An 11,343-nucleotide genomic window follows, 5' to 3' on the forward strand; every position below is an offset into this window, starting at 1 on the left:
TTCCTCCTGGTGTGCACATTCTAGAGAGAGAGAGACTATGTGTTAGTGAGAGAAAGCTAGGGTTTAGATCTTTGTGATCTAAACCAGCTTGTAGAAGATGATGTATACTCGTTTGGTATGTAATCTGTGATGATTGTATTGAAATGAATGAGTTTGTCTTGCATCTTCTTCTTCATCTACCCTGTTATTGTTCTTCATGTCTTGAATCAAGTGCAATGTTTGATGTTCGTCATCGATCCCCTGCTTTCACAGATTAACCCGACACTTTTGTGTTCGGCTTCGGCTCAACTTGACTATTTGATTAGAAAGTATAGTAATTATGTAAATATGCAAGGCTGAAAGCGTAAAAGGACACGCTCGACAAGACTCGCGACCTTATAAAGTCTACCAGGGTAACTCAACTAGACTTAAGTCGAGTCAGTTTCAAAAAGAAAATTCTTAATCAGATTCAAAAAAGAAAGAAAAATCTCAGTCAATCTCAAGCAGCTCAAGAGTCCCTTGACTCAATTACACAACTTAACATTCAGTATGTCAAGCAGCTAATAAAATCCACTTAAGTAAAACTCTGAAGTGACAAAAAGTCCCAAAAAAAAACATTTCTTGTAGGATGCTAAACAAACTCAAGTTTTTTGTTGGCAAACCTTGTGCATCCTCAAGTGAGGGAACGGTCAAACCAACAAGAGTTAATAAAACTATCATTGGTAAGTTACACCATCACCATTTATGACTTCACCGATTCGATATGCTGTCTCGCCTTCACTAAGTATCCTTTCGGCAGCCTCTTTGCTAGCAACCAAAACCATCCCGATTCCCATATTAAACGTACGCTTCATTTCAGCCTCTTCAATATTTCCAGCCTGGAAAAGGAACAACAATTAAAATAAAAATTTACAACAAAAAAAACACTGAATGTTTTAGACAAAAAGATGCCCTGGGTCATCTCAAGCCGACCCGAACCCGTTTTGACCCATTAAACACCCCTCTACATGCTGTAAACAAAAACTACACCTTTTGGATCCACTTGAAAACAGGAAGAACAGGCCAAGAGTTGTTGTAAATGCGGGCCCCGAGGCCTTGAGGAAAAACACGAGGGATATTATCTGTAAAACCACCACCCGTTATGTGGGCGATTCCCTTTATGCCTCCCTTGCTGATAATACTAAGTACCTGAATTAACATGATTGAAAATTAGAAAGAGAATGAATATTAACAAAAAGGTAGAACAAAATTGATAGTGACCTGTTTAACATAAATTACAGTCGGCGCCATTAAAGCTTCGCCTAATGTAACTGATTCGCCAGGGAGTTTGTCCTCTAATGAAAGTCCGCTTCTAGCTAAAACCCTAAAACAACATACAAACAGCATGCATAAGAAATAAATACAATTATTAAAGGTGGCAATTTAGTCCCATTTGATTCAAATTAAATTTAATTTTTAATGGGTCTAAGTGTCTAACAGCCTAAGTTGAAAAAATGTCCAAAAAGAGAACGTATCAAAGCAGGTAGACGTTGACCTGAGTGTAATATCATATATACATGTTTCTAACTTTCATAACTTCACATTTTACCTTTTGAAACGCTAAAAATGTCATACATACTCATTCCATAGTATATATGAATAAATCAATATATGAAATTTTAGACTTCTAGAAAAAAAATATATATATGAAATAATCCTATTTTTGATAATTAAAACAGTCACAATATTTAACATATATACCATTAAGATAAAAGAATTTGTTATCATTTCTGAGTTCTGACACTAATTTTTAACCAATAAAAAAGTTACACTAGACAAAAGTGTTTCTTTATTAGTCAACCCAGTTTACGCCGTTTCGACTTTTACAAAAAAGAAATATCTGTTTTGACCCGTAATCCAACCAGAACCATTTTTGCCACCTTTACTTTGAATCATATAAACAAGGTTAAACTAGTTGTGAACCTTCTAACAAGAGAGAAACCGTTTGAGTGAACTCCACTGGATGGCAGGCCAATAAGAACATCTCCAACCGAAATGTTTTTTCCATTTATAACTGATTCCTTTTTCACAATGCCAACCGCAAAACCACTAAGATCATATTCACCATTCGCATAAAAATCTGGCATCTCTGCTGTCTGAAAGCCAGAAACAACATAATTTAACAATATAATTCAGTTGTATTTTAAAAACACTGTTAAAATTTTCCATTATATTTCATTACCTACAAAATAACTTCACTTGGAAAAAAAGATACCCGCTTTGACCCATTTCCCAACCCGGACAACCCATTTTGCCACCTCTAAAATAATGATCATTAACCATTCATAATATTGCATATTACCTCTCCTCCAAGAAGAGCACAATCAGATTGTTGGCAACCATCAACTATTCCTTTTATAACCTGAAAAAAAAAATTAAAGTCAAATATTCAGTGTTAAAACCATGATTATCAGTTTTCAACCATAACGAGTTTATGCAAAAACAAGGCTATCAGCCACATACCTTTTCAGCAAGATCAACATCAAGATGGCTTGTAGCATAATAATCAAGAAAGAATAAAGGTTTTGCCCCAGAAGTAATAATGTCATTCACACTCATTGCAACCTATAGGTGAGCTTTATTAGCACCACAAATCACAATATGCTTTAGAAATAAGTAAATATATAAGTTATGTTAGATGTAAATTCTATCATACCAGATCAATACCAATGGTATCATGGATCCCAGTCTCAAATGCAAGCTTAAGTTTAGTTCCTACACCATCTGTACCAGCTACAAGATACGAATCACCTGCTCACAAAGATGAAAATCGTTACTCAAGAGTCGTATAAAAGTAAGTTACATTTTTCGTCCCTGTGGTAATAACTGGTAAGCCATACCGAGTGGAAATAATCCACCAAACCCTCCAATCCCGGGTGCCATTTTTGCAATTCTTCTTACAAGCTCAGAGCCAGCATCTATGTCAACACCAGCCTCTTTATACGTAAGGCCTTCCCCATGATTGCCGCTAGCCAAACATGCAAAGTTGTTTGTCGAACACTTCTTGGTCTCTATTTTCCTTAAATTGAGTGACAATGGCGTATGTCTCCTAGACAAGCAACGCGTGCTTGCAGAAACAGAAGAAGTATTCGGTTTCTGACAATAGGGTCCAATGGCGCACTTAGAAAGTTCGAGATGTGCTCCAACTGTAGTAGTATTCATGATGCCCAAATACGTTGTGAAGATCTTCGGTAGATAATAACTATTAGAATTAACTTGAATAAGTTCGAATCGATTGAACGCCTGCATTAAAAAAAAACATAACAGTTTTTAAGAAAATTAAACATGCTAATGTTACAAGTATAAACATGTGACCAAAAGATTCAAAACAGATTTAAATATATCTCTCAAAACATGTCAACTTTAACATCAAAATCAAATGAGATGATTACATAAAATATATTCAATTCAACCAGTAATAAAACAGGAAGCACTTTTGATACTTGATTTTACAAAATAATCGATATCAATATGCAAATGTCATGTAAGCATCTGATATATCTACAAACAACTAGTATGCATTCAACAACGAAATTACTTCTAACAAAAACGAATTAGGGGGTGTTTGGCCTGGCTTTTATTTTTCGGCTTATGCTTATATTTTGAAGTAGCTTATAACTTATTTTCTATCATTTGATAAGCTCTTTTTAAGCGTTTGGATTAGCTTATAGCTTATTTTCTATCATTTGCCCTTACACAAATAAGCTAAAAAAGCATCTTCAAATAAGCTTCTTCAAATTAGTTTATATAAGCTAATAAGGATAAGCTTAAAAAGCTAAACCAAACACCAAGTTAAGCTTATTTTGTAAAAAAAAAAAGCTAAAAAAGCTATAAGCTTTGTTAAAAAAGCTAGGCCAAACACCCCCTTAGGTTTTGTTGAACAAAAACTAAGGGCTTGTTTGGCCAAGCTTATTTAACTCAAAAAGGACTTTTTGTTAAAAGCACTTATTGACTTATGACTTTTTAAAAACGAGTTTTTAAAAAAGTGTTTGGATTAGCTTATGGGGTGGGAAAAGCTAATAAGTCAATAAGTTGTTTTTATAAAAGTGTTTGGCTTAGCTTATTCATGTAAAATGACTAAAAATGACATTCTTTTCTAAGTCAATAATAAGTGAAGTACTGTATGCAAATCACAGAATTTGTAAGTTAACTAAGGGTTCATGACCAACAATTTCTGACCTTGTGTGGTAATGTGTTAAATGCCATAATCACAGAAATCAAACAATCCATAAATTGAACAAATCTAACAATCGCAGAAATTGAACAAATCGCATCAATTTAACAAATCGCATAAAATTCTGACCTAGTGTGGTAGTGGTCGAGCAGGGGATGAGGGAGCAGCAGCCGGAACTGGGGTGCGATGTTGTAATGAACGAACAGCAGCAGCCGCAACTTGAAGCCGGAACTGGCGGTGACGGACGACGGCGGGTGAGGGAGCCGGAACTGGCGTCTGGGGGGTGTGGTCACGTCTGGAGGCTGTGGAGAAGAAAGAACAGCGTGCAGTGTATATGTAAGGGCACAGGGTATTTTTGTAATTTTCTTGTGAAGTTTCAAAATACTTGCTTTTCAAAATTAACTTTTTCTTCTTATACAAAAAAAAATCATTTTAAAAAGTTATTATAAGTTTGCCAAACATTTTTTCTCCTTATTAACTTTTTGAAAAAGTCAATAAGTTATAAGATGTTGAAAAACTTAGCCAAACACCCCCTAAGTAGCTAACTGTTCAGCAAGTAGCACATATTGAGTAAACCAACAACTGTGTGTGCATCATACACAATGAGTAAAACGAAAGCGAAACTTACCTCGACGCTCAATGACTAAGACTGCAACAGTAAATTAGGTATCACAGATTCACGGGAAGAAGCAAAGAACGGACACTGTGAACGGCTAATTATTAGGTTGTGTATACATTTTCTATGGGCTCGAAAAATTATGTTTCATTTTTTTTAATTAAATAAATATTAAAGAGTAAATGTCACTTTATGACCCTGAGGTTTACATCAAAATGCAAGATCAGCCTTCATTTGAAAAAAACGCTATAATCCAGTTCCTTGGGTTGTCGATTTGTTATGTTATGAATTTTAGTATCTTGTTAAGTGCTACGACTAATGTTTGATATCTGATTGATTGTCTGTTTACTTTTATAACGGTGTATGACTGTATGCTGCAAACGACAATATATACCTGACTGCATAGAAGATCTTATATTGAATCTTTAATGTCTATATTCTATACATTCATGGTAAAAACAACAACGCTGAGGAAGAAGAGGGGATTGAAAGGTGTTTATTTGTAGAGTTATTTGGAGCGGGGACGTAATTGAACGCAATCGACAACCCAAGGGACTGGATTGTAGCATTTTTTTCAAATGAGGGCTAGCTATGCCTTTTGATGTAAACCTCAGGGACGTAAATTGGCATTTACTCAATATAATAGTTGGAGACCACTAACCAAGATTTGCAAAGGGTCATGTTATTTGCATGCTTGAAATCGTTAAATTGATACCATCAATACGAGTCGTATAGGCCAAAATTAATTCCCTAGGTCAATCAAAGGCTGATAATGTCTTCACATACAAGACCTATACAAGGGGTATAGGTCTATATGACTCGTATCAAGTACGATGTTAGCTTTCTGCCACCCAACAGTGACATAAAGTGATGGATGTGAATATTACGTCAGCCCTATACGAATCGTATAAGGCTATACGACCCGATTGGTCTGTAAAAGATGAAATGGACTTTCTGCCTTTATAAATGACGAAGGAGACGAAGCTTTCGTTGTTTCTTCTTCTCTTCTTTATTTCTTTCCTTAATCGATTCCACCATGTCTTGGTTCAACCTCAGTTACGTTTTGGTGAGTCGTCCGACCACAACACGAGAACGTTTATTCCGGAAAGCATTGTGGTATAGTATTTATTAACTTGTTTTGGTTGTTTTGTTTATGAAATACTTACCACGTCATTGTTTTAAGAGGGTCTGTTGTCTCAGATTATTACGATGGGATAGTAAATGATGATCACGCGGAGGAGGTCGTGTCCGGTTTTCGTTCCCATCACAAGGAATCGTTGTTGTCGAACCTGAACGAGGTAAGCATTTATTTACTTATCGTATTCGGCGGTAAATTTACCTTTATCTTTTACTCGTTTTTTTAGTTTGTTGTGCCTCGTGAACCGTTGTTACCAGACCTGAACGAGTTAAACATTTGTTTACTTATATTTAACTAGGTGTTAGATGTACTGTCATCTTTTAACCATTTGGTTTTTTTAGGTTACTGTGTCTAGCGGTGATTACGTTTATGGGTGTCCTGGATATGAAGACAGTTATGGTGCCTCGTACGAAAAAGAAAACTATGGCAATAACTTTTTCGTTAGTGATGCCTCGTACGTACAACAAGACGTTAGGTGATGAGCAACCCAAGCATTGGTACGCCCAAGAGTCATTGGGTGACGAGCAACCCGCTTACCCGGAAGTTTCGTACATAAATGATCAGGTATGAATGATATATGTTTTTTTATGTTTAGGATTTTATATCCCGCAAAGAGTTGGAACTTTGGATAAACGGGGGTGTAACGCCCTGTGTTTTGTACTTTCTATTTATAGCTTGTCTTACTCGTGTTGCTAATTTTGGAAGCTTTGTATCATTATACTCGTTCCTTCTAGTACTCGTTGTAAACTCGAGATTTTGATCATGAATGAAAACTTGCATTTCCTTGTTACATACTATACATACACCATAATACGATTAATCATGAGATCATTTGATACTTCTTTGTGATACTTACAAACGTATGTTGAACTTGTAAATATGTGACATATACTTGTCACTTACAAACATGTTACATACTTGTACATTACACTTTTTACCTAGTTAAATCATGTTTTATTTCATATTTCACCTTAATACAAGTTAGGGGAAACATTGTTGCATATTATTACACAACTTAACTAACAAAATTACTCATTATAATGTTTTAAAAAAATAAAAAAATAAAGAAACATGGCAGCCCAAATTCAGCAAAATTCAGCCCCATATAGTTGGGTTTTGTGGGCTAGTTTCAAGGTGTAACCCCTTCTAAACACTTCCAAAGCCCAACCCATTGAAACCCTAATCCTTCCCCCTATAAATACCACTTATAACCAGCCTCCCTACCACTTTTGCAACACTAAAAACTCTCAAAACATCCTCCAAACCGTAGCTGAAAGCAAAGGTTCGAGTAGATTGACACCCCTTCACGAAAATGAGCATAACTCACTCAATTCTTATCCGATTCACTCGATTCTTTTTCCTACTTGCTTGTATAATCATGGGGTTCGATTCCTAGACTTCTCCTTGGAGAAATCAGACCTGGAAATGCCCCGAAATAGTCCATAAACTTTCTGTTTGTTTTTATGTTCATCAAAAACTTGTTTAAATCTATGCAACTTGTGTCCAACACATCTCATACCTATGTCCTAATGCTTACAACTTATCCCATGGTTGGTTAAGCTTAAAAACAAGGTTGAGACATCTAAATCAGAGGTTAAAACCTCATAAACTTTCTGTTTTTAATTAGGGTTTTACCCACAAGTAATGTTCAAGTGTGAAACTTGTTGAATGTGTGATGGTTGGATTAGCTTGGGCTATCCTTCATAAGAATCCACTCATTACTTGATGTTTTGCTATAGATTAGTTGTTGTTAATACCTTGATACTTGTATGTTCATGACCCTCCTTGTTGTTTATAACAACAAGTGTAGTGGTGAACAATAGAGGTGCCTAAATGGAAGCTTGTTCTTCCTACCTCATGTATGTATTCTATGACACAAAGAGGTACCTAAATGGAGACATTAATCTCCTACCTCATGCTTGAATCATAAGACTTGTAAACTATATAATATCTAAGTTATTCTATATGTATACATCTAAGTAACTAAGACTTGATGATGACTTAATAGTTATTTGTTAAGTGGACGTTACATCATCTATGACCATGCCCTTGTTACGACTCTAATGGATCTTAGAATCCATGAAATCATACCAACTCTTTTGAGTTTCAATAGTGTCAAGAACAAGAGTTATGCGTACAAGATGATTATTTTCACCTATGTTACTTTCTATATATTAAAAACTCCGAATCTATAATCTTCCGTTATACGCCAAACTCACACACCTACGTTTCCTTGTGTAGAAGGACAAGGTGCTCCGAACTAATTCATCTACAAACTTGCTCTCGGAATTTCAAGTCACCACTTGTAAACCGTGAGTATACTCGTATTTCCCCCTTTTTACTTTTACCACTTTTGGGGTGTAACATGTTTACCTATTAACTTACACATGAACACTTTATTAAACACATGAACGTTCCTATAACATGCTTGTATACGTGATGACTTGATACTTTAAACTTGGGTTATTCTTATGTGTTGAACTTATCATTAACTTCGTACGAGCCAAACCTTGACATATGTAGCGCTATAGGATTAACGACCCGCCCGTAAACTTGAGGTTATGTCTTGAGCATATTGCGTTTTCTTGGTTTGATATGTTAGACACATGCCATATTTAAGGTTTATCTTGAATCATATGCTTGCCATGAGGAATTGATCACACTTTTTAACTTATGCTATGTACGTACCAAACTTGTATACTCGCCTTTGCTTTTGCATTGAATTGTATTTTTAAACATGTTACAGGTTGATGATGATGAAATGAAAACGGATAGCAAAGACGCCTAAATACTCACTTAGACGTTTAGGTTTAAAGTGTTGTATCAATTTTGTTTATGTTATGTTGAACAATGTTGTTATTTGCTTTTCTTGTAATGTTTTGACATTTATTTTGGAAATGAAATTTGGATTATTAAATTATTGTCACAAATAGCGTTATGATGTCTCGAGCAATCTTCACACTTCGTCTCATCCCGATGTTTCCGCCATTGGTTGGGGTGTGACAGATTGGTATCAGAGCCATAACTATAGGGAATTAGGAAAATTGCCATGCTTTTGCCCTAGTCTATAGTTTTAGGAACTTTGTCTCTTATTTGTTGTTTAAAACATTTGTGCTCTATCTTACATGCTTCCTAGCTACACTTCTTGTTAATAAATTTATGTGCCTTTCCTAAGGCTAACACGAATACACTTTTGCTATTTTATACTCTTGTAACATCAACGAGACAACTTTACCAAAATAGGCGTGAAACCCACAATTTGGTAAACGACTCTCACTCTACCTTTAATCTATTTTTGCACGAAATTTCACCATTAAGCTAGGAGTGACATCCACAACTTAATGGTAATTTCCATTTCAACTCTAGTGGACCCTTGTCAAAGTGTCAAAATTTTATTTTGGCCGACAAGTACCAACCACATTTAGGGTACGAAATCGTCAAGTTAGGGGTGAAACCCGCATCTTGTCGATTAAGTCCCATTCCTTGATTTTTTTTATTCTCGCCAAAGTCCCGAATGTTCCAATCATTTAGAGATGTGTAGTAACCGGAAGGGTAAGATACCGTTAATCGCTTCTCGACGAGAGTATCTTACTTATAGGCCAAAGCACAATATCTCTAAATCGAAAGGACTTTCGACCCACTTTGGAATTGTCGACGTTTCTCTACCCGAAACATTCCTATGTTTTATTGAGCCTCTCTTTTATGTATCTCAATTTATATGTGATTTTATACTTGAACGTTCATTCATTTCGAAATGTCGTTTTAATCATGTCGCACATTATCGCAATCACAAACAATAATAATTCTCATGAACCAACTAAATTTATATTTTCCTATTCGCAACTTATGTGCTATACATGTTGAATGTGTGTTGGGAACCTATGCTTTATGTGAACTTTACTTGGTACTTGAACATCTACTTGCGTTGCATACACGAACCTTGTTTTCAATTAATGATCAAAGTCTCATCCTTTCCCTTCTCTTTCAAATCTTTTAGATGTCTTCTAGTTCATCCAAGAAACTCAAGTCAAAGAAGGGTTCGACCTCCTCCGCCATGTCCCAAAAGGATTGTATGAAGTTTATGGCTAAACAATTTGCAAAGGTCCTACCCGACATTGTTAGCAAGATCCAAACCGATTCACCCCATGGTTCGGTCGACTCAAAGGCCGACAAACCCAAATCGACCTTCCAATTTAAGCACTTCATGGCTTGTAAACCCTTAGAATTTACTGGCAAGAATGGCGCTACCGCCATGATGAACTGGTTTGATGCCATCGAGCTTACCTTCTTGCAAAGTGGTTGCCCTGACGAACTAAGAACCTTGAATGCAACCGGTGTGTTTCGTGAAAAGGCACTTGAGTGGTGGACAACTGAGCGTAACAAGAGAGGAAACGAGGTCGCACACGCTATGCCGTGGGACGATCTCAAACAACTTATGAAGGATCACTTTTGTCCCCCTCACGAACTCCAAAAGTTGGAAAATGAATTCTGGAACCTCACGCAAAAAGGGAGTGACATGGATGGTTTGATTACACGCTTCAAGCAGCTTAGTGTTCTATGCCCTGGTCAAGTAGAAACCGCCCCAAAACCGTGGCCAAATTCATTCGTTGTGTTGCACCTTCTTTAACAAACCATCTTGCATCTGCCAACCCTCAAACCATTGAAGACGCGTACCGCATAGCTACCGAACTTAACAACAATTGTGTTCTTCATGGAACCTTTGACAAGGTTTCAACAAAGAATGCGCACCAAGCCACCATTGACTCCCCTAATGAGTCTAAACCCTCCCAGCAATCTAAGAGAAACCAAGGCAAGAAGCGGAAGGCTTCAAGCCAAAACTGCGCGGTCGTCACTCCGCCAAACCCACAACCCCTTCAAACTGTGCCTGCTTTCGATGGTGAACGCAAGGTTTATACTGGAACGCACCCAAAGTGCGACAAATGCCGATATCATCACCCCCCAAACGCTCATTGTCGAAAGTGTGACAAGTGTGGCCGGTATGGGCATCTCTCGCCATACTGTCGTATCCCCCCACAGGCCTACCAAAACCAAACTCTTTTGGCTCCAAATCAAGTCGCTCCTGTGCGAGCATGCTTCACGTGTGGTGATACCAACCACATGGCCAATGTGTGTCCTCAACGATATCAACCACAACAACCTCGACAGCAACAACCACAGCCACAACCCCAACAACAACAACAGGTTCAAGAACCCGCTAGGGGTCGAGCTTTCCTTCTCACCACAGCTCAGGCTCAAAATGCAAACGACGTCATCACTGGTACGTTTCTCATTAACCATGTCTATGCTTCATGCCTATTTGATACTGGTGCCGATAAAAGTTTTGTGTCGTTAGAATTCGAGTCTTTGCTCAAGTGTAAACGCTCTAAGTTGCCAAAA

At 37.0% G+C, this 11,343-nt stretch overlaps 1 protein-coding gene across 1 annotated transcript; it reads right to left on the bottom strand.

Moving 5' to 3' along the window:
- Positions 1 to 421: 421 nt before the first annotated feature.
- Positions 422 to 4,519, bottom strand: LOC110865163 (phosphoribosylformylglycinamidine cyclo-ligase, chloroplastic/mitochondrial). Its single transcript, XM_022114388.2, has 9 exons — positions 4,322 to 4,519; positions 2,859 to 3,261; positions 2,675 to 2,769; positions 2,482 to 2,583; positions 2,321 to 2,380; positions 1,942 to 2,114; positions 1,240 to 1,342; positions 1,009 to 1,167; positions 422 to 857 (listed from the first exon to the last, which is right to left on the bottom strand). The coding sequence occupies exons 2-9, from the start codon at positions 3,178 to 3,180 to the stop codon at positions 696 to 698; spliced, it is 1,176 nt and encodes a 391-aa protein (XP_021970080.1). The 5' UTR covers positions 3,181 to 3,261; positions 4,322 to 4,519; the 3' UTR covers positions 422 to 695.
- Between the last annotated feature and the right edge of the window lie 6,824 nt (positions 4,520 to 11,343).

This window comes from Helianthus annuus, chromosome 6 (genome assembly GCF_002127325.2).
Source record: "Helianthus annuus cultivar XRQ/B chromosome 6, HanXRQr2.0-SUNRISE, whole genome shotgun sequence".
Classification (NCBI taxonomy): domain Eukaryota; kingdom Viridiplantae; phylum Streptophyta; class Magnoliopsida; order Asterales; family Asteraceae; genus Helianthus; species Helianthus annuus.